At 36.7% G+C, this 24,034-nt stretch overlaps 1 protein-coding gene across 1 annotated transcript in view; it reads left to right on the plus strand.

Moving 5' to 3' along the window:
* The window catches only part of NEB (nebulin), a gene marked incomplete at its 5' end in the record, with an annotated part of 62,999 nt that overhangs the window by 24,120 nt on the left and 14,845 nt on the right, over positions 1-24,034 (plus strand). The window contains 24 exons of the mRNA XM_014951335.1: positions 1,930-2,034; positions 2,182-2,289; positions 3,181-3,285; positions 4,017-4,121; positions 4,237-4,341; positions 4,940-5,044; positions 5,131-5,241; positions 5,724-5,834; positions 6,697-6,798; positions 6,927-7,025; positions 8,936-9,034; positions 12,111-12,221; positions 12,538-12,642; positions 13,429-13,533; positions 14,622-14,726; positions 15,411-15,521; positions 16,008-16,118; positions 16,684-16,797; positions 16,939-17,043; positions 17,478-17,582; positions 18,395-18,499; positions 19,009-19,101; positions 21,583-21,675; positions 23,397-23,489. Coding sequence (XP_014806821.1) covers positions 1,930-2,034; positions 2,182-2,289; positions 3,181-3,285; positions 4,017-4,121; positions 4,237-4,341; positions 4,940-5,044; positions 5,131-5,241; positions 5,724-5,834; positions 6,697-6,798; positions 6,927-7,025; positions 8,936-9,034; positions 12,111-12,221; positions 12,538-12,642; positions 13,429-13,533; positions 14,622-14,726; positions 15,411-15,521; positions 16,008-16,118; positions 16,684-16,797; positions 16,939-17,043; positions 17,478-17,582; positions 18,395-18,499; positions 19,009-19,101; positions 21,583-21,675; positions 23,397-23,489 — 2,511 coding nt within the window. The remainder of the gene's footprint in view (positions 1-1,929; positions 2,035-2,181; positions 2,290-3,180; positions 3,286-4,016; positions 4,122-4,236; positions 4,342-4,939; positions 5,045-5,130; positions 5,242-5,723; positions 5,835-6,696; positions 6,799-6,926; positions 7,026-8,935; positions 9,035-12,110; positions 12,222-12,537; positions 12,643-13,428; positions 13,534-14,621; positions 14,727-15,410; positions 15,522-16,007; positions 16,119-16,683; positions 16,798-16,938; positions 17,044-17,477; positions 17,583-18,394; positions 18,500-19,008; positions 19,102-21,582; positions 21,676-23,396; positions 23,490-24,034) is intronic.

Consider the following 24,034-nt stretch of genomic DNA (forward strand, 5'->3'; position numbering starts at 1 on the left):
AACTGCTGCTGTAGGAGACATTATACATACAAATATACAATTAGCTGCTTGGACTTCTAATATTTAATGCTTGGGAAGTCTGTACATTTCTACGGATATCAGACTCCAGAGTTTTGTCAATGTGCTTAATGCTTTACAATATTTACTGTAACTTGGACTTCACTCAGCTTAGGCTAATTTTGCCTCCATTTTCTCCTTTTATTATAAATCTTCTATATAATATTTCCATATTTCCGTATAATATTTCACATACTTACATGAAGAGCAATTTTCCATACATTTAAGATATTGTTCCTGATATTTTCCTAACCAAATTCTCATTCTGCCACCATTTCTTGGATTGACCACCCCTCATAACACAGATCCCTTAATTCAGTATGAACATGATTAAGTAATTTGGCAAGTAGATTCCAACATTTATCTGCCACTCTGCCTGAGAATGGTGTCAGATTGTGCCTGGACACAACAGAGCTAAGTCTCACTTCTGAGTGCTCTTAGAAAAGGTATAAGTGCAACAGGTCTGTAGTAAATCATGTTATCATCAATTTTTTCTCTACCTTCTGCTTTTAAGCAAGACTAGCAAAGCAGTCCCCATGGAGTCACATAATACAATTTATTATATATATATATATATATATATATATATATAAAATCTTTCCTCTTGCCAGTTTTAATAAAAATCAGAAGGCAGAAAATAAGTATGATTCATCTATTTGTTCATACAAAACAAAAAGTACATTTATAATACATTTATATTTCTGATGATGTAAAAGACAATCTGTAATAGCTCTGATATTATTGTGAAGAATTAATTTGTTATATTCTACCTTCATTTAATCTGGATTCCAGCATATTTATTTTGGTTCTACCAGTTGGCTGAAAATGTGGCTTATTAAATAACTTATACATATTTATTTCCGCTCTGAAATCACAGCTGCCTGCAATAACCTTACTCTTTTCAATGATAAAAATGATTCCTGACTGTGCCAGGTGAAACCAGCATATAACATTTCAATTATACACTGGAAATGCAACAGTAGAAAAGAATTCCATGAGAGGGAGGAAGCTGTTCCTCTTTGTAACGATTAGCGCAGTTAATAAAATTCTTCAGTAATAAGGTACTGAAGATCCTTAATAGATACTTTTGTTCCATTTATCAATGGATTTCTACTATCTCATTAAAAACTCCTTGTAGGTAAGTTTGAAGAAAAAGAAAACAGCACTCTGCACGACCTGCATGTTCAATCTGAGTTGAATTCATGTTACGATTTGTTGTTTGTTTGTATTTTTTCATATTTTCTGTTGTAGTCCTGTTTCAAAAGCATGGCTTTATGTTCTGATGCAACATAGAGCATGAAAGTTGTTTTCTAGCTTCTCCCACCTGCCCTCAGGCTGCCAACAGTGAATTATCACTCTTGGTGAACAGTCTGTTCTCACTGAATTCTGTGCAAACAGGTTCAGCGTCCTGAGTAGGGCAGGATGATCTTTAAGAAAGAAGATATCAAGATACAGATTCTTCTCTCAAAGCTTTACAATTGCCTGGCATTATGATATGTTGAGTGGATGTTTTTAATCTTCTACTGTGTAAGATGTTTTCAATTTCTCTTGGTTTTATAAATATTTAAAAATGAGCTATTGTCCAGTTACGACTTATAAAGTCACTGGTCCGCCAAGATTGCTTTTTTAGCTCAGCCTTGGAGATTTAGGATAGAAGTGAAGCTTTTACAGTCAGTGAAATAAATGTAAAATTATTCACAGTCGCCTCTTAGCCAAATGAGGACTGTGAGAAGTTCAGCTCCTTGTGCATGTTCAGCTTTTACTGGCTTTGGTGGAAGGATTTTGCAATTTTCTGTGTGAATATAACTGCTTCTCCTGAAAGTGTTTTGTCTTGGTTTGTGTGGTTAACACACATCCTTTCCCAACCACCAGGTTGAATACAAAAAGGACTATGAAAAGAAGAAAGACAAATATACTATGGTTGTGGATACTCCAGAACACTTAAGGACTACAAAAGTCAACAAACAGATCAGTGATGTAAGTGTGGTCCCTTCCGAGCAGATCTCCCTCTCTGAAGTGTGATAATTAAGAATGTGACATTTTCAGTAGTCCATTATACTTTGTTTCTCATCTTGATTTTTTTCAATTGACGAGAAATAATGTAATCTGTAATTTTATCTTCAGATTATCTACAAGTTGGAGTATAACAAAGCAAAGCCTAGAGGCTATACTACAATCCATGATACCCCCATGCTGTTGCACGTGCGCAAGGTCAAGGACAGAATAAGTGATGTAAGTAGATTATCCTTTCCTGTGGTATCAAAAAGACACAGCATTACCTTTTTCCTTTGATATGCAATACTTCTAACTTGTATGTAACACTGTCATTGAAAAATAGCTTCTTATTAGACTGTCATTTTTGGAAAAACACAATAGGGTATGAAAATAATCAGGATGGTTTTTTCGTGTAACATTCTTCTCTAGTTCTTGGAACGTTTTTACTGGGGTAGAGCAGTCCTCACCAGTAATAAAAGCTGTGAGCTGGAGCTGGTGTCTAATTAAAGCATGGATTTGGGGAGTTTATTTCTGGGTTTTCTTTCACTACTGTAACTCAATATAGTACTGTGAAAATAAGTAGCGTGGAAGTCATTCAGGTGCTACATGGATTATCTATATAATGAGTACATCTAGGAGAAAAATCAACAATATTATCTGTATTAATGTGGATCATTCAGAGACAAAGATGTTCAGAAGAGATCTGTGAATTGAAGCACATTTTTAGGGTTCCAAACTGAGTGCTGAATTTGAGATTCTGTAAAGGAATTTTCAGAAAGCATTGAATGTGCTCATCATAAGTTTCTTTAAAGCACTTCTATTACATGCAAAACCTTAGAAACAGGCAGAATTACAGCTCATGTGTAGATTTTGTTAAATCTTAGTCTGTGCTTCATGGTGAGTTATACCTGCTACATTTTCTGTTTAAAGAGAACTGCTGCTGAGGAGAACCCTTCTTTCAGGCAGGTGGTTGATACCAAGTTTTATGGATATGATTTCTTTTTCCTCAGTTAAGCTTTCCTCTTGACAGGAACAATTTTTAATATTATGCATTTTGTATTTTGATGCATTTCTTGCTGGTGATGGTATTATCTTTGTAAACGTTTTTTTATGTTTGTCTTCCTTCAGCTGAAATACAAAGAAGTGTATGAGAGGAATAAATCTAACTGCAATGTCGTAGCAGATTCAGTTCACATTAAGACTCCAAGACATGCTTACAAGCTGAACAGCAACGTGAGTTCAGGACTTTAATTTTATTATGGGTGGTCTTTGGGGCTGGCAATGGAGACTGTGAGAAATCATTCTGAGTTCCATTGAAATGTTTTGAGCTTGTAATTCTTCTGCTGCTTGAACAAAATATATGTTAATTTATTTCATACTAAAGTGCTCACTCTCGCAAGTTGTCCTGGAGGTAACTTGAGGTTCCTTATATGTGACACACGTACTGTCCTTCTCGTCCCCCTCTCTTTTCCTGATGGAGATGTATCTGTCCCAGAGATTCCCTGTGGTGATGTTCTTGTAGACAAAATAAGCACTTCATGGGAAGCTCTTCTGCTGTTATTGGTGGCTCAACATTCTCTTCAATTGATGAGGAGCTTAAAGCATTCACCTTCTTCAAAACCACACCATCTTTTCAGTGACTTCTATTCCTTTCTCCACCCAGCCCAACATTCTCTTCAATTGACGAGGAGCTGAAAGCATTCACCTTCTTCAAAACCAACCACACCATCTTTTCAGTGACTTCTATTCCTTTCTCCACCCAGCAGTGGAAAAACTAGAGTAAATGGATTCCCAGTGGGTTGTACGTGGTTGAAGAAAGCCCTAGTCTGATGTAGTTGCACTTTCTTACCTCTTGTCTCTTTAATTGGTACAGATGGAAAGAAAATTTGCATCTGCATGAATGTCTTATAAAGTACACAACATCCAATTAACTTTATTTTTTCTTGTTGTTTCACTATAAACAGCTGGATTATAAGAAGAAATATGAAGCAGCCAAGGCTCATTGGCACTGGATCGCTGATAGACCAGACTTTGTACAAGCAGCCAAGTCATCTCTGCAGCAGAGTGATGTAAGAAAATCACAACGAACCAAATACTCCCTTTCCCCACATCTCTCATCTTCAGAATAGAAAAAAAAATTGTAGAAGGTTTGAGACTGTCTTCTTTTATTTTTTCTTCCTGCAGTATGAGTACAAACTGGACCGGGAATTCCTAAAGGGATGCAAACTCTCTGTCACAGATGATAAAAACACAGTATTGGCCTTAAATAATGCCATCTTGGCAAGTGATGTAAGTACTTGGATGCTCACTGGTTTTGTTCTGCTAGAACTTCACTTACTACATAAACTACTTTATTGGAAGTATAATTGGATTAAGAATGAAACTTTGAAATGTTGTTCTCAGCTTCACTTCATTATTTGATTTGACTTGTTTATTTAATGAACAAATTGGCAAAATCTGATTAAATTGTAAATGTCACTGGCCTTGTTCATGGATTAAATAAATATTCAGAGTTAACATTGGCTGAACATCCCAGACCTTTGGTATAGCTCTGCGTTCCTGTTATTGAAATCAGAATGTTATCTGGAAAAAGGAACAAAAAAAGCTGCAAGTATAACTTGTGCCTAACACAAAATATCTTTAATAATTACTAACATTATATTAATATTCAATATTCAATATATTCAATATTCAATATATTAATAACATTCCAAGTGAGAGCTAAAGGACTATATAAACTGGAATGAATTATCTTGGATTACATAAAAAGATGGTATTTTCTGCAAACTTTTGCACTAAAAAGCAGGCACAACTATAGTAATTTCTTTTTAAATTGCCTCAAGGCAAGATACACATTGCTTAAAATGATACATTTTCTTCCTGCTAGATAAAATACAAAGAGAAGCACAACAAAGCTCGAGGAACGTACCATGTTGTTCCAGACACACCTCAGATCCTCCTGGCAAAGAATGTCAGCTCTCTTGTATCTGAGGTAAAACATCGGACAGTAACTTCTTATTTTTAAGCACACAGACCTTGCACTGCTGTTTTTTACCTATTTTTGTTCTGTGCTTTCAGAATAAATACAAAGAACACAGCAAGAAGCAGCTTCCACATGGATCTTACACAACCCTGCCTGAGACACGAGACACTGCTCATGTGAAAGAGGTGACCAAGAACGTCAGTGAGGTAAGTAACCAGTGTCATAATGATTTATGGGGAGATTATTACCTGCTGCCTATAATTAATTAAGCTGTTGTATGTTTTAATACACATGCAACGCATTTAGGGTCTCGTTGTAAAACACTCAAGGAGTTAGAAAAGATTAATTCCTACCAGAATGAGACTTTAACAAAGAGCTAAATGCATTTTATTGGGAATGTGTTGAAATAATCTGGAGAAAAGTGAGCAGAAAAAAGGCTGGTGCCCTTAATTCAGATTTTACTTTTCACAGAACACAGTTTAAACACAAATAATTATCTCCAAATAGCAAGCTCTTGTAATCTAAAGTCCAAATGATGACAAACAAGCTGGGGACCATACATGGTGAGACTGAATAGACTGCATTTTATCTCTCTTAACTGTTTCAGTGAGCTTATTTCCAGGTTTTGGTAGCATTTACCTCTATGTGAAATTAAAAAATCACACATGACCCTCTTTGCTCTTAACAGACAAACTATAAGAAGAAGTTTGTGAAGGAGAAAGGCAAATCTAATTATTCTGTCATGCTGGAACCTCCTGACGTGAAACATGCCATGGAAGTTGCTAAAAAACAGAGCACAGTAAGTTTGGCTTGTGTTTTCATTAATTAAGTAGCTTCTGAGCAAATTCAATCACAGCTGACAAAAACACAAATTCAGATGCTTCTAGATTTCCTCCCAGCGCCCATAGTCCGATATAATTCTGACAGATAAAGCTGCAAATATTTACAAATGTAACATTATACTGAAATTAAAGGATGTATTTGAAAATCATATTTCTATTTAATGACGTGGTAGGATTTAAATTAATCTTGTGCAAATCACACAATAATTATCTTCATTCCTTCAAATACAAACAGAATTGCACATGAGCATTTCTTCATTTGTAGACAGCAAAACAGATTCCCAAATCCATTCCTTGTGAAATTATATTTTTAAAAAATCTCAGGCGCTTTTCCATCAGCGTTTCTGTGACCTTATTAGGTATATTCCTCATGAACACACCTCATTAATTTTCTTTCCTGTCATTCTGGATTGTCACAGCTGACAAAAACACAAATTCAGATACTTCTGGATTTCCTCCCAGCGCCCACAGTCCAATATAATTCTGAAAGATAAAGCTGCAAATATTTACAAATGTAACATTATACTGAAACGAAAGGATTTATTTGAAAATCGTATTTCTATTTAATGACATAGTAGGATTTAAATTAATCTAGTGCAAATCACACAATAATTATCTTCATTCCTTCAAATACAAACAGAATTGCACATGAGCATTTCTTCATTTGTAGACAGCAAAACAGATTCCCAAATCCATTCCTTGTGAAATTATATTTTTAAAAAATCTCAGGCGCTTTTCCATCAGCGTTTCTGTGACCTTATTAGGTATATTCCTCATGAACACACCTCATTAATTTTCTTTCCTGTCATTATGGATTAGGTTGAATACAAGAAAGATGCCAAGTCAAAGCTCCACTACACACCTATAGCCGATCGGCCAGATATTAAGAAAGCAACTCAGGCTGCCAAGTTAATTAGTGATGTAAGTGGTTTTTAAATACTTTGTATAATTCTTTGTCAGTAATTTTGCTATTAAAAGTAGTGTCAGTAAAATATTAGAAAGGGAATGTCATCACTACTAAACTATATATATTTTTTTTCCTTTGTTAGATTGAATATAAAAAACGTGGAGAGGCTGGGATTGGCGTCAGCATGCTGGGACGGCCCGATATTGAGCTGGCAAAGGAGGTGTCCAAGCTGACCAGCCAGGTAATAATGAAAAGCTTTGAAACTTTGAAGCAGGGAGAGAAATCAGATACGATATTAACTTATGGAATAATATTAATATTATAACTGAAATTATTTCTAGATTAAGGGATATTTATTTAAAAGGGAACATTTTAAAGGGAACTTGTTAAAGTAAAAATTAAATCCCAATGCAAGGCATTTAATTCTTTGTCAGTAATCTTGCTATTAAAAGTAGTGTCAGTAAAATACTAAAAAAGGAATGTCATCACTACTAAACTATTTATTTATTTTTTTCCTTTGTTAGATTGAATATAAAAAACGTGGAGAGGCTGGGATTGGCGTCAGCATGCTGGGACGGCCCGATATTGAGCTGGCAAAGGAGGTGTCCAAGCTGACCAGCCAGGTAATAATGAAAAGCTTGTGAAACTCTGAATCAGGGAGAGAAATCAGATACGATATTAACTTATGGAATAATATTAATATTATAACTGAAATTATTTCTAGATTAAGGGATATTTATTTAAAAGGGAACATTTTAAAGGGAACTTGTTAAAGTAAAAATTAAATCCCAATGCAAGGCATTCCTTTAGTAAATAAACATTGAATTGAGAGTCTGATTGTTCTTACAGCAAAGTCAGATGTGATTCACCACTTTCTTATAGTCATTTATACCCATGCAATGCATACAAGATGGGTCAAGCATTTTCCCCCAGACTGGGCTGGCAGACAATTGTGCCCAGATGCTGGTTTCACTGGGAACAGAAGTGACCCCTCTGTACCAGCTGGAGAGGATTCCTGGAAGCAGGAAGATGGGACATTTAGTTCCTCTGTATTTTATTTGTGTTCCTTTCTAATACTCACTGTCTTTTAATTCTTCTGTCATCTCTAAAATCTTTTTATGTTTCCCTTTTCCTAAAAATGTAATTTATAATTCTACAATGTCCAGTTTCCAATTTTTATGGAATATGGGAAGTTGAAACATAGAAGTAGACAGGTACCTGAATATCTTGGTCACTTACAAATGTATATATTCTGTTAATACTGAAGATAATTTGTATGCAGAGAATTAAACTGGCCTTCTTACAAGGTGCTGTTGGTTCACAATTGCTTGGTTGGGTAAATCTGTATGTCCTAAAGATTAAATGTCAGGACAACCATTACCCCTGCAAGCAAGCTGATGGCTTTCAAAAAAGGGTTGCCTAAAAATTAAGGACTGTTGGAATTAGAAATAATTTTTTGAAAAAGCCTAGAAACTCTAGTACCTGGTCAACTGGACACAAATATGTTGCTTATTCACTTGTGCAGTATGTTTTGAAGAAATTAAATTAAAATAGGCACTTGCATACAAACATAATTCTCTTGCATTAAAGCTTTTTAATAACTTTTCTACTGATTTACTAAATTCCAGTAATGGATGTATAGAACCTCCTTAAAATGATGCCATGACAAGATCTTTTAAATACTAAGGCTGATGTTCTCTTTTTTTATTATCTTTTCTGGGTATCAGCTTTAAAAGAAGCAGCCTTTTACTTAACTCTTATCACCCATCCCTTACGAGATGGACATTTGCTGATCTTCTCTTTTTTATTATCTTTTCTGGGTATTGGCTTTAAAAGAAGCAGCCTTTTACCTAACCCTTATCACCCATCCCTTACGAGATGGACATTCAGTTTCTTTTAGCCACTTTCTTTCTACTTTGTGCCTTTAAAGGAATCTTCTATTTTGAAGTTAATATGCTATATTAATAGAAGCTTGCTTACTTTAATACAGTGATCATGTTCTCTGCTCAGTCTGAACCATATGCTCGCTATTTTCTGTAATAATTTTTTCCACCAGGACCTCAGTTCAACTTGATTCTTTCTCACCCAATTCGTGCTTTAATCCTGAAATAGTTTGAATTTCTGACCTTGCTCTCTCGCTACGCATTATAGGCAGAATACCTCAAACGGCACATGAGGGGGCACGGAGCCGCATCTTATGATACACCCTGGATGAGAACCTTTAAGAAAGCTAATATGCTAAGTAGTCATGTAAGATAATTTTCAGTGACACATCTGGGAATGCCATTTTTGTGCATCTGTCTCTTGCTTGCGTATCATCTTGCAATTCCAAGTTGAGAAAGGGTTTATGAGACACTGATGTTGAATGAGGTTTGTGAGACTGCATTATCTTGCAATTCCAAGTTGGGAAAGGGTTTATGAGGCACTGATGTTGAATGAGGTTTGTGAGACTGCTCCATTAGATGTCACCTCCTTTTTTTCCTCTGGAAAGACAGTGCATGGGAATTCCATGGGTGGGGAATTTGTTTCAGAAACACCACATGAAACGGTACTATGCCCTTCCTAATTTTTTTGGAGCTTCCATTTTTTTAAATGGAAGTTTCTGATGCACTCGTGCACTGTGAAAACTCACCTTTTTCACCCTAAAACTGTGGGGGAACAGGAAAGCTGTGCAAAAAATGGAAATATGTGTGTATGATAAACCCAACGGTGCTGATAATTTTCAGCGAGCAGTCATACCATATGAGTTCCATTCACACTAGAACTTCATTTTAATTATTCAAACTTCGATTAGAACTTCTCTTTAATTTAAAATGTCACTTAAACTCTTCTCTTTACACTGTGCTGAAATGGCAGAATGGAAGTGTAGCTGAATCAGCCCTCGAGAAGTGGACCCTGTAGTGATTTGAGGGCACATAGTTTCTTATATTTCTTGCCATCTCAAAACCTTTGGAAAATAAAAAAAATGATGGCTGCAGAGCTATTTTGATTTGTGCCATTTCATTTTTTTTACATGTATTTCCAATTGAAAAAAAGGAGGATTATGCTTTTTTCCACACCAACCTTGATTGCTGCATGTAAGTGTCGCATGTTTCAGTCTCAGCCATCGTGCTTGTTGGGAAAAATGAGAAGCTTTTCAGTAGAACCACGGATTCTTAAACTGAACATTGAACTACAAGGAAAAGAAGAATTGCATTCAGTGATGAGATCCTCCTTTTCCATGCTTTTTCTCCAATGTTAGCCAGTTCTTTTGGTCTTAGAAACATGCTTTGATGAGATTGATTTGATCCTGAGAGAAAATTAACTACTGTAGAGGCAGTAAGGGGGCAAAAACTAATTGGCACAATCTTTAACTTTTTTTTTTCTCTTGGACATTTCTTCACATAAACTTCTTTATAAAGCATTATGTTGCACTTATTTATCCACTTGCCTTTTTTTTGGTTCGATTTCCTCTTCCTGTCTGATGTGCTTGCTTTTAACTTTGCATAGATCTTCCAGTAACATTTCTTCTGGGCTTCAAAGTGAACTCTTTGGCATGGGATGGTCTGATCTTCATCATATGTTGCGTAGCTTGCAAAGTGTATCAGATTCTAGTATACTTCTGCTTGATTTTAATTTTTAAATTTAATTTGGAATACTGATTCCTTTATCAAAACTCTTAATACTCTTTGTTTTCTTACAGCAGCTATATAATTGGTGAATTTGCCTGTTTTACTGTGTGTTTTAGCTGCATGTTGCCGTATTTTGGAAGGCAAAAGAGCAGCTGTGGTATCCAGCATGAACCATGTGGTGCTGTATGGATGAGCACATGACAATGAATTCAGTCTTAAATGTGATTGCGGAATGTGATTTAATTCTACGTTCAATCATCTTTCTTCCTTTACTAATACAAAATTATCTGTTTACAATTCTGCAATTGTCATTAAAACCCCTCTAGCCTGAGTCAGCTGTTCCTCAATTTAGTTACCAGTTCTTCAGTATTTTATTTCTTTCATTTGAATTTTTACATAATTTTTTCTTGGGAGATTGGGCTTTTTTCTGAACAACCATTAATCTTTTTACCTCACCAGCTACAGTCTTATATTTTCTGCGTGATTTTTGTAAGTATTATCTTGGTCCTGAACAGGATCAGATTCTTTCAGAAAGACTGATGAGGGTTGTTCAGTTCTTCTTCTTCACAGCAGGGAAGGGGGTTGCTGGTTTATTTCCTATAAAGGGTCTCCAAGGAAATGTGGCTTGGTAAACAGAAAGGAATGTTGCCTTACTTCTTTCTGGACCCGTCAGAATATTACTTATGGGGAAGACTTGTCAAATCCTCAGAATTTTTCTACTGAATGTACTCCAATGGTGATGAGCAAAGATACTAGCTATGGGGTCCATTTAGATAAGCCATAACTTAAACTTTAATACTTTGAGCTTTTTTTGCGCTCTTCAGTAGCAATTCTGAAACAATTTTATGCATCTTTGGTAGTGAAAAAAAGAGGAATAAAACCAAAATATTCCAACTCAAACCATCCCTTTTCTAGGTTTACAAGAAAAAGTGAGGAATTAGCCTTTGGCTGCAGCTGCAGCAGTGGGATGGGGCAAGTCATGGTGGATGAAGGACTTGCCCTCATTTAAGTCATTAGCAAAACTCTTATTCCTATCAACATTTCTGTGCCTTCAGCCTGGGTCTGCTGGAATATTACGGTTTACATCCCTATGGTTTACATCCCTATGGTTTACCTTGCCAATACTAATGTGTTTTGGAACTGTTACTAAGCCTCTTGTGTAATCTAACTCCTAGTAATTAATTGTGTCACCATTCTGTTTGTGATCATTAACAGCCTTCTTCATCTCTGATTTATAGAGAACACAATATGTGCGTAACAGTATGCATAAAAGTATTTGATATATTGCCATCTTCAGTGCTCGTATGTCTTGAGGTAGTTTTTAAAGCTCGTATTTCTCCAAGAAGTATGTAAATAGTTCTTTTAAATACTCTTCATTCTTGTGTCAGTTTTTGTCTCTTTGTGAAACAGGGTATCTTTTATCTATGCACACTTACCACCAAATGAACAATTCTTTATCTCTGAGAGTCAGAATTTAGAGGAGATGCCACTCCTCATTGAAAATTTGCAAGTGGTATTTTGCAAATACAGATGTATATTTTCTTTCCATGTCAGGTCATCTTTAAAATTGCCTTTATTGTAGTGGATGACTTCAAGTTACCACATTTTCCTTCTTCTGCTTGCCATCAGCATTGAAGTAGGGTCTCTTTGCCTTCTGCAGCCAAACAGGTGAGGACTCAAGAACAGTTGTAATACCTGGTTGTTTTTCAATTTAGGTGAAATACAAGGAGAATTTTGCCAAGGAGATGGGTAAAAAGCCAAAGTATGATCTAAAGGAGGCTAAAATCTACAAGACCATGAAAGATGCCCACAACATGGCCAGTGAGGTATGTGTACTTCTGCTTCTCTTCAAAGGAATTTAAAAGTTTCAAAATTCTTTAACAAAGACCTCATCCCTGGAGGTGTTCAAAAGACAGGTTGATGTAGTGCTGGGAGGTCTGGTTTAGTGATGATGCTCCTTGTTTGTTGTGTGGGTGTCTATTTTTGTCAGTTAGGTTGACGGTTGGACAAGATGATCTTTAAGGTCCCTTCCAACCTAGAAGATTCTGTGATTCTGTGATTTATGTTATTAGTACGTTCAACATCCCAGATTTTATTTGCAGTCTCCTTTTTCTGATGTAGTTTGTCCTTCTTTACCTGCAGGTGAAATACAAGGCAGATTTAAAGAAGCTTCACAAGCCTGTGACAGACATGTCTGAGTCGCTCATCATGAACCACGTCCTGAGCACCAGCCAGCTCGCCAGTGCTGTAAGCTCCTTAACTCCTCCCACCACCATTCCATTTCTCCATTACTCTTGAGCCCCTTCCCAATTGATCCCTGCTAACTATGGCTGTAACAATTACTCCTTCTGTAATTGTTCATGGGACATCACCTGGTAGTGATCTCTTCCTCTACTTCCTAATGGTTATTTCTGAGTTAACTAGCAACGTTGCCACATTTGTCCTCTGGGAAGTGAAGTCTTTATTAGCTGTAGAACTGCTAATATTTTAAATCCTCTAATAATTTTTGGTGGATTGATTCTTTCTTACATTTTAACTGATTGCATTACACTAACAAATACCATTTTCTTCTTTTTTTTTTTTTACTTTTTTCCTCTTACTATATTAAAATTTTTGGTTTTGTCTGTTTTTTTCATTTTGTGTTTGTTTAACATCCCCCTGTTGTAGATGTACAGAGTCATGCCTAACAAAATAATTGATGATTTTTTCTGAGAAAAGAGAAAAATCAATATTGCCTGGTGCAGCCTTTTCTTGTATCCACTGTGTTCCCTTTTTTCTTGTTCTTTTTTGTAAATCCTGGTTTTGAAATAATCTTTGTTGCAATCAAAATGGTCAAAAAGAATTTCTGTTTATCCACATCTTTAAAAGTCTTATCTGATACAACAAGTTAAACTTCTTGTTTTTGTTTTGCTTTTTGTATTTCTAATTTCTCTTTGATGTTCCATTGAAGTGTTGCTTTGATTGGACCTAAGAAGTAAATTTGCTGAGGGATTTTTTTTTTTATTGAGATGATTTTTGACACCTTCCCTTCAGTACCAGTACAAGAAGCAATATGAGAAGAGTAAGGGTCACTACCATGTGGTGCCAGATAATCTTGAACAGGTTCATCTAAGGGAGGCATCAGAACTACAGAGCCACGTAAGTTGGTTGTGTGTTTCTCCTTAACCCCACTCACTGAGTACCAGTCACCATCACTGAAGTCACCTTTTTACACAGTATAATACATTTATCAGGGTGGTTTGTCTATAGAAGAAAGGACCTGGTAATCACAGAAACTGGAAATGGAAAGAAGTAGGGTTGTTGCTGACAGTGTATTTTCAACTGCTTTATCCATTCTAGCCTCAGTGATACAAAGGAGAGCTCTGCCATTCTTTTTCTGCATCCAAAATTGCTTTAACCAAACCAATACCTACTGCTGCTGTTAAATGTGTCTGACATTTTTTCCCACTGGTATAGAGCAAATTGTGGTCATTCCCGAGAAATCTAAACTCTGATTCAGTCTTTAATCCTTCCTATTCCTGGTGTTTATTGACTGTAAAGCCAGAGAGAAATTACTGCTAGAACAAGAAGGGTCATAGTTACAGTTCTGCTGCATGGCATGGAAGAGCAGAAAGATTATGGAGCAGAGACTACAAAAATGGTTGTCAATCAGTTTGTAGATAAAAGTTTAAGTCACTACTTGTTGCTCCAGTTTGAGATCTGGATCTCTCAGCTAAGGACATAGCATCACCTCATGCAGCAGTCTGAAAATTGATGCCCTAAAGGCTGGATACTATAACGTGAAGCAAAAATGTCTTCATCCTTGTGAAAATTTTACTGTCTGGACACTCATGCCCAGAATTAATCAGCAAGTCACTAAACTACATCTTTTCAAGCCCTGCCGCTGACACTCCAGCAATCCATTGATATGTCATGAGCAGCCTGAGTGCCTTCAAGTTTGATTTTCACAGTTACACATCTTCCTTCTCGTGATCAGTAAACTCTAGAAATCTGACCTGACACTGCTTATTCTCTGCAGCAGGAATTAAATCAGTAGCCACACACATTTTGCTGCAAGCCTGACCTTTGATTTTACATTTTATGGTGAATAATATGGATTTCATTGAGGTAAACAGGGTTAGACATCCATTTTTACTACAGATCTGTTGACCAAAGTAGGCACATACCAGTCAATTAATTGCTTCCTTGATTATTTAGGAGGGTAACTTTTTTTCTTTTCTTCTCAGGTGAAATACAGAGAAAAGTATGAGAAGGAAAAAGGAAAACCTATGTTGGACTTTGAAACTCCAACATACCTTACTGCAAAGGAATCTCAGCTCATGCAGAGTGAGGTACGGTTAAAATCAGTACTGACAGAGTAAAAAACTTTAAAATTTATTTTTTATACTTAAACTTTCACAGTGATTTAGACAGGCAATTGTACATGCATTTTGTGGATGCTGAGAGACTGAAAAATTATTGCTATATCACATTTCTTGAGATTGGTTATGAAATACTGCATTTAAAATTCATGAAGCTTTGCTGTGTCACGGCAAAGTGTATATTAGCTGTAATTTTTCATCAAGAAACTATCAGTCAATGAAGTTTAAGCAAGTCTTTGAGTCTTTAGAAGTGGTGTATTGAGAAATACATCTCACTTAGAGTTTTGCAGCTCGAGTACAGTAAGTCATAGTCCATAGAGAGTACCCTGCTTATTCTTTTCACCTCGGGCCTCTATTTTTGAGAAACCCATTTATTTCCTGTTTGTCTTCGCTGTCATAGTCTTCTTTGCTGACCTCTCAATTCTTTTTCCTCAAGCAGTTCTTTCCTGTTTGTTTGAAGCATTTGTTTGTCTTCGCTGTCATAATGTTCTTTGCTGACCTCTGAATTCTTTTTCCTCAAGCAGTTCTTTCCTGTTTGTTTGAAGCATAATCTATTCTGTCACAGATGAAGGCTTATACAGGCTGAAAAACAGTTGTATAAAGCCATTAATCATTATTTGCTATTTTGCTTTTTTTTCTTCTTACCCTCATTAGAAAGAATATAAGAAGGACTTTGAAGAGTCCATTAAGGGCAGGAACCTTACTGGCTTGGAGACTACACCATCCTTATTACATGCCAAATATGCAACCAAAATAGCAAGCGAGGTAGCGGTTCTTCTGTGCTTATTTCCTCTGCCAAGTTAAATAATTCCACTAAGTATTCTCAGCAGCATTTCTTCTTCTTCACCACTTTCTTTTCCCTAACCCTTCACATTAAGCATGTTTACATCTATTTTGTGCTGTGACCTAATTTGTTGTGGACATTTATTTTGTTGTTCATTAGCTGTATCCATATTTAGTGTATCCCTTCCTGACATTCACCAGCCTAACTGTTGTGCAGCAGGGTGTATATGCCTGAGCCTTTGCTATTTATCTTGAACAATAATTACTATATTTTGTTGCAGTAGTTTTTATATAACCCTCTACAACATTCTTTGTTGTTTTCAAAAATTATTTTTTTTCTTTTGGAGCTTTTGGAATTTTTTTTCTTCTTCTTTTTCTTTTATTTAAATTTTTGCAACAAAGTTGCGGAGTGTCGAGCTCTCTTTAGCCTGGCTTCGCTTTGCAGTTCTCCTTTTCTTCCTTCTGCAGAAAGAGTACAGGAAGGATCTGGAGGAAGGTGTCAAAGGGAAAGGACTAACAGCTTTAGAGGAGACTCCAGACATGTTAAGAGCCAAGAATGCAACTCAAATCCTCAACGAGGTACGTCAGAAGCTATTTACAAAATACCTGAATGGATGTAACAGCCTCCAACTGATAAAAGCTTATGGCTGTATGACACCAGTATGAACTTTGTCATTGTGCTCTGGGAGGGGTTCTGGGCAGCAAAGAACTCTTTTTGAAGGCTTTAACATCATCAGGCTGAAACCTGAGGAGACTTTTTAGTGTTAAACTTGTGATTTTGCTTCTTAACAAAATGCTCTTAAGATAAGCATCTTCACTGACAACAGCATTTTGTACTTAGTAGTGCAGTTAATGAATTATTCAAGGAGCCTATATTTTATAACCAGCATGTTACATATTCAGCTGTCAGTTCAGCAGAGTTGGCAAAGAGAGATATGAATTATACCAATTGATGGAAAACGAATCTTTTACATTCAAGATTTAAGTCACAAAGTGCACACTTTAATGACATCATTTGTGTGTTTAATTGTGAGTTTGTATTAGGAGTATTCCTATTTTGTGGTGTGATCACGAAACTCTCTGAAATTGCTAAGGGTATTGCATTCACAGTGACAAAGTATTTATTTACTCTCTTCATCTGCAGAAAGAGTACAAAAAAGCCTTGGACTTAGAAATCAGAGGAAAAGGTCTGACAGAACTGGCTTTGGAGACACCAGATTTTGTGAGAGCAAAGAATGCCACTGACATTGCCAGCCAGGTCTGTGGGAATGGCTCATAAATCACATCAGAGGGCTTTTTTTAAAGGAAAATTTGCTAACAGTTTTTTTTCTGATTAAACCAAATGAAAATTGTTGTCAATATATGCTTCAGGCACTTAAATGTGAGCTTTGCCCAACAGATCAAATACAAACAATTGGCAGAAATGGAGAAAGCCAACTACACCAGTGTTGTCGATACTCCGGAGATTATTCATGCCCAGCAGGTCAAGAACCTTTCCAGCCAGGTATCTATTATCAATTTAATCATTGCTCATGAGGGATCTCGAGTGGATAATAATTTGGAGCACCTAAATAACCACCTGTCACAGCATTCAGGAGATACACCGGAAAAACAAATTTCTCTAGAGCTGTGATGTAGCATCTCTTACTCTGAAATTCCATTTCAATATTGACATTAATTTATTTTAATACGGTATAAAATGAAACAATAATTGCTTTTGCAAAGCTAATTTTCTTCGAAGTAGATTTAGATTTAGCTTAATTTTCCTACTCCTTAATAGCCTAATGTTTAAAATAAATCTTACACAGGGGCAGAATTTATATCAGACAAAGAAGGACTCGCATTTCCATAAAGATGGGCGTTATGCATCAATAAATAATGCCTGATTGTTTATCACTGCTTCTGTATTAATGGAATATATTTTGTATTTTCTACCAGAAAAAGTATAAGGAAGATGCAGAACGGACCATGCCATACTACGTGCCTGTAGCAGACACACCAGAGATGCAGAGAGTCCGGGAGAATCAAAAGAACTTTAGCACAGTACGTATAGAAACAACAAACACTGTTAGTGTCAAATAATAAAAAAATATTTGGCTTTTTTCATTTAGTAAGATCCTGATATCACATTCTAATCCCAACTAGGCTGCCTTTGTAGTCTCAGGGATCTTCAGCTAGAGGATGTAGGCAGGAGCCCACTTAGGAATTACACAGGGAACCAAAATGATTCTGTAATTTTCTTGAAAAAGCCGTTCTGCTGCAGTGCTTTGACAATTCCTCTGCAAGCAGTAGAGAATGATCCTTACAGACGTTGTCTGTTGCTGTCAGTGAGGCTACCTGCCAGGCTGCACATTCATTGTTGAGACTTAATTGTTTTAGACACAAATTGGCAACTTTCAAAATCTTTCAATTAATCTAGTTCAGGATCTCCTATTATAATTTAAATGGGATTATTTGTATCTGTGGTACATCTTTATATCACTAATGGTGGTGTTAAAATGGCCTCCTTATAAGGTGTACTTGAATTATATTTTTTTCTCATCTTCAAAGAAAATTCTGTCAGTAAATTTTTCACAGAATCACAGAATCTTAGTGGTTGGAAGGGACCTCCGAGATCGAGTCCAACCACAAAAAAAAAAAAAAAGAAAAAAAAAAAAAAACCAAAACAAAAAAAACCACAACCACCAAAAAAAAAAAACCCCCCACACAACCACCACAAAAACAACAAACCCAAAACCACCACCCACCAACTAAACCCCACACCCACAACCCCACATACTACACCCCACCACAAACCTATAATCTTTTATGGCATAGAATCAACATTTGTCATTTTACTTTAACTTTTTCCACAGCTTCAGTATCAGTGGGACCTACAGAACAGCAAAGGAAAAGTCACAGTTGTACAAGACACGCCAGAAATGCTGCGTGTGAAAGAAAACCAGAAGAATTTCAGCTCGGTACAGTTATTTCCTGTTTTCAGTTCTCATTCATACAGTTTAGTATGTTTTATCAAATAGCTATTTTTGGCTCTTACCTTACAGGTACTTATAAGCATTTAAGCAGATCAAGAACATAAGATCTTTTCCAAACAAAATTTTATTCTAAGCAGATTTATCTGGGTTTTGCTACCCCTTTTTATCTTTTTTATCACTTTTTTTTCTACCATGTACATAGTGAATTCTTGTTGTGTTGCAACTGCCTTCTTTCAGTGAAAAGTGAGATGTCTGCCTCATTTGTTTCATATTTCATGTGTTACCATGAAGTGCCCAGTCTGCTATTTCATTTTGCCACCGGCACCATTAGCACAGTGAGTCACTAAGACATTTGTGTAAAACATAATAAAACAGATTAGAACAAAAAAAAAGAAATTAGCTTCAATCCTCCAATCACCCTGTATTCACACTCCAGAAGAAATAATGTTGTGTTTTGTATGCTTAACCTTGTTGTCTTCATTCTAAATATTAAGATTTTATATAAAGAAGATATTGGGACTGGAACTACTATTGAAAAGACACCAGAGATGCAGAGAGTTAAACGAACCCAGGATGCAATTAGCTCGGTACAAAAGAATTTCTTTTTCATACTCCACCAGTGCTAATTCAACTTGAAATAATAATATTTTTTTTTTACCCCTCTTATTTCTTTAAATGTTGCTAACAGTGGATTGACAGTAATCCATTCCAAGGGTTACTTTCCAGAAATTTTTGCCTATTCTTGTTACTTAAACAGTAACCTTTCTAATGATTAACATCCAATTTGTTACTTACAGTCTGTTTCTAAAACATGAAAGCCCTTGCCATCATTTTTAATCTGATCCCAAAGATAGTTTATTTAACACAGAATCAAAGAATCATTTAGGTTGGAAGGATGCTCTTGAAATCATCTACTCCAACCCCATTGCTCGAGCAGGATCAGCCAGAGCAGGTTGCCTGGGACCACGTCCAGTCGAGTTTTGAATATCTCTAAGGATGGAGACTCCACAACCTCTCTGGGCAACCTGTTCCAGTGTCTGACCACCCTCATGGTAAAGAAGTTGTTTTCCTGTCTTCAGATTGAATTTTCTGGGTTTTTTTTTATAATTTTTTAATTACCTCTTTTCCTGTCACTGTGTCCTACTGAGAAGAGCAGCTCCTTCCTCTTCATTCCTTCTCACTGGGTATTTATAGTTGAAAAGTTCCTCCTGAGCCTACTCTTCTGCAAGCTGAAGTGTCCCAGCTCTCTAACCCTCTTCTCATATCAAAGATGCTCCTCTTACTCATCTTTGTGGTCCTGCACTGGACTTGCTCCCATAAGTCCATATCTATCTTGTACTCGTGAGCCCAGTGGTGCACATAACTCCAGATGCAGCCTCGCCAGTGCTGAGGGGAAGGACCACCTCTCTGGACCTGCTGGCAATGCCCTTCTTAATGCAGCTGAGGATGTTGTTGGCCACCTTTTCCATGAAGGTACACTGCTGGCTCATGGTCAGCTTGTTGTCCACCAGATCTCCAACGTTCTTCTCTGCAGAGCTCCTTCCTAGACAGTAGCCCCCAGCACGTACTGGTGCCTGGGGTTCTTTCTCCCCAGGTGGAGGACTGCATTTCCCCCTGTTGAACTTCAGGAGATACCTACCAGCCCATTTCTCCAGCCTGTTGAGGTCCCTCTGGGTGGTAGCACAACCAACCCTTGAGTGTATCAGCCACTCCTCCCAGTTTTGTGTATATTGAGGTCCCTCTGGGTGGTAGCACAACCCTTGGGTGTATCAGCCACTCCTCCCAGCTTTGTGTCAGCTGCAAACCCTGCTGAGGGTGCACTGTGTCCCAACATCCAGGTCACCAGTGAGGATGCTGAACAGTTTTGGCCCCAGTATTGACTCCCTGGGCTTCCAACACGGCTCACTGGCCTCCAACTGGCCCTTGTGCCACTGGTCAAAGTGCTGTGGGTCCAGCCATAGCCAGTTTTCAGTCCCTGTGCACTAATCCAACCCATACTCCATTCCCTTGTCTGTCAGGACACCAAGGCAAATGGTGTCAAAAGCTTTACTGAAGCATGTCTTGTAAAGCTTTTATATTATGTAAAAAATGGTAACACTCTAAAATTGGAATAATTGTGTGTATTACTTTCCTTTTGAAACATAAATCTTTTTTTTTCACACTTTTTTGAATGCTGACATCATTTTAGTGTAAAAGTTACTAACACTTCAGCCAATTTGTTCCATGCATAGTATCCTAAATATGTTCTTGTGAAATGTTGATCCTTTTTTTTTTTGTTTTGTTTTGCTAAAGTAAAGATGCATGTAGCACCACAATTGTTATAAAGCTGTGTGATGAATCCCACCTTTGAACGTGATAGATTTTTACAAATCCAAAATTCTTCTTCCATTGGTAGAAAGACCAAATGGGATCAGGTTTAAAGGTATCTACACTTGTTTTTGGAAAACCCTTTTAGTAAAGTGCTGTTCACAGAGATGTCTCATCAACAGCTGAAGTTACCCACTGAAATTGTTCATAAAGATGATGGGAAAGCTTTAACAGCAGCTCTCTGCTCATGTTAAAGCCAATTTTTAAATTTTCAGTCTCCTCGAGATGAGGATAATGCCCTTTCTGTATTCACGTAGGAATCCAGGTGCCTATTTCACAATAGGCTAAGACTTTTAGAAACTATTTTCAATTTTTAATATCACAATATTTTGGAACTCGGTGTAAGAAACCCTGAAATGGTTCAGTTGTTATAAATCAGGGGGGTTGTTCTTGCTGAAATTCAGCTCCTGGGAGACGTTAGATACCCACGTTTTAAGCTTAAATTGAAAAATTCTGGTTCAAACAAGACTGTGTTTTGTTTTTCTTTCCCCGGAGAAGTGCAGCAGAGTGAGCTGTCACATAACTCCAATAAAAGTTCCTTGGTGATTTCCTTCTACCAGAATACATCTAGTACCTGAGATTTGAATGAGTTTGTTAAATGTAAAAGGCTTCTATTTCTTTATTCGTATAACTTCTTACACGTACCTGCCTCAGCTGGGCTTTAATGCAAGTCCTTTTATTTTTTTTCTGCCTCTTTGTAGATTAAGTACAAGGAGAGTATTGGGAAAGGAACCCCAATTCCTGATCTCCCGGAGGTGAAGCGCGTCAAGGAGACGCAGAAGCACATCAGCTCGGTAATGGCCCATATTTTCTCTTCACCTGTACATTCATGCAGAGCTCGAGCTCCGAACTTTGGCAGTGTTTATGGGTATTTTTTGTTGAAAAGAGAAGAGATCTCTTAAATCCCTGCATGCAGCAGCAGGGAGTGGAAATGTCTGAGTTTTGCGGTGACCGTTACAGTCAGCGCTTCCCTGTGATACTTCTGTGATCTCTTCTAAACACAGGACTAGAAACAGAAAATACCCAGATGATGTTTTACAATTAGTCTGGAAAAAAAAAAAGGATCAGCTTGAGAGAGCTTTGTGGGGACTCTTAAATCCCTGCACGCAGCAGCAGGGAGTGGAAATGTCTGAGTTTTGCGGTGACCGTTACACTCAGCGCTTCCCTGTGATACTTCTGTGATCTCTTCTAAACACAGGACTAGAAACAGAAAATACCCAGATGATGTTTTACAATTAGTCTGGAAAAAAAAAAAGGATCAGCTTGAGAGAGCTTTGTGGGGAAAAGGTAATTGGAACCTTTTCTGTAGTCACGAAACTTAGTGACAGTTCTAAGTGGAAACTGTACCCGACTCTTCCCACAGCTAATTAAGTTCAGATTTTAATAACCACAATGGGATCTCCTGATTTTGAGCCACTACTGCTTTTCTTTGATCTCTGCATACAGAATTGAGGCAGAATACGGTCTTCTGATGGTTGGTACCTCCAATGTTTGCTATTCAATGCTGAGGAGCAGGGACACCCATATAATGGGTATCTTACAATTTTCCATTCCTGTTTTTATAAGTACTATATCCCTTTTGAGCTGTTTATGATACTAATATTTTTTACAGCTCACTTTTGCACGATTGAGTTGTTTATTCAAATGATTCTTCATTTTTTCTTTTACATAATTCATTTTCTCTTGCTGTGAGAGCTTTATTTTTGTATTTTTTTGTATCAATGACACTAAGCAGTGAATTTTATTTTTTTGTTAGCTTTTTTTGTTGCAAGTATTGCACTAGATGCAAGAAGAACCATTAGTGAATTATAAGGTATTTCTACATAATTAGAAACCATCCCAGGCATCATCTATGCAACACCTTTAATTAAAAATGCAGTTTTTAAAATCAAACAATTACAGGCTATGTTAAATCTAATGATAGAGAGCTAAAACTCATTGCTTTTCTTACTAGAGACCTAAAGCAAAGTAAAATAGTGGTGTTCTGAACAAATACTCACAGAGATCAAAATGAGATTGAGCCCACAACTATTTTCATATTAAACATGTCTATAGAAGGTTCAGTTGTTTGTTAGCACCATAAAAAAACCTCCAGAAATGTTGACTGCCTGAAATATGCTACTATTACATTTCCTAAACTAAGAGGAAAATTGAATATACCTACTTTTCATGCCAGGTCAGCTGAAAATTTTAATTTGTGTCCTACTATAATGAAATATTCCATTGGCTTCCATGGGTTCAAGCACCTTCACATCAACATTAATTACTTTGCTGAGCTGGTGACTACTTAAAAAGATGCACGATGAGTTCATGGGTTCAAGCACCTTGACATCAACATTTGCTGAGTTGGTGACTACTTAAAAAGATGCACGATGAGTAAAAAAAATTGTGCCCGTATTTACGTGTAATCTCAGATTATATTCCCCTATAAACCAGGTAAATTAATGACCCGAATGCACTGTGTGTGTGGAAGGACTATGATGTTCTCACCTTGGTGGGTGCTTGTGTTCTGCAGGTGTTGTACAAAGAGGACGTAGGGACAGGTATCCCAACACCTGTCACGCCAGAGATAGAGAGAGTCAAACGCAATCAAGAACACATTAGCTCGGTATTTAAAAAAAAAAAAAAATTATAACAATGGTTTTTTTTGGCATAACATCCTAACAAATAATCTGTTTTCTTCAGTGGTTTAGACTCTCACCCCGATCCCGTCTTTTCCCTGGCAATATTTTTAACTCATTTATATTCTACCTTTTTGTGCTTTAACTTTTTTTTTTTTTTTTTGGTGATTTACAAGTTTAGATGCATTTCTTTCAAGAACCCAAACTGGAAGTAAGCTGTGACATTAACATGTTTTTTTTCTCTCCATGTTTGTTTTATCTTAACCCTTTATCTTCTAGTACCTGTAGTTATGTATTTACAGAATAATCACCCATCAGCCCCTTCCTTAATATCTGCCTCTAGAGCAAGTGTGAAATTAATTCAACACTGATCCTAACGCTAAACAGAACTCACAAAACAGTCACATTTGATGATTTTTGCCTGTGTTGAGTGCTTTTTTTTTTTTTTTTTTTTTTTTTGAAAAAAAAAAAAAAAAAAAAAAAAAAAAAAAAAAAAAAAAAAAAAAAAAGTTCTAGGAAAAATATTAAACCC

Source organism: Calidris pugnax, unplaced genomic scaffold (assembly GCF_001431845.1).
Source record: "Calidris pugnax isolate Ruff unplaced genomic scaffold, ASM143184v1 scaffold190, whole genome shotgun sequence".
Taxonomy (NCBI): Eukaryota; Metazoa; Chordata; class Aves; order Charadriiformes; family Scolopacidae; genus Calidris; species Calidris pugnax.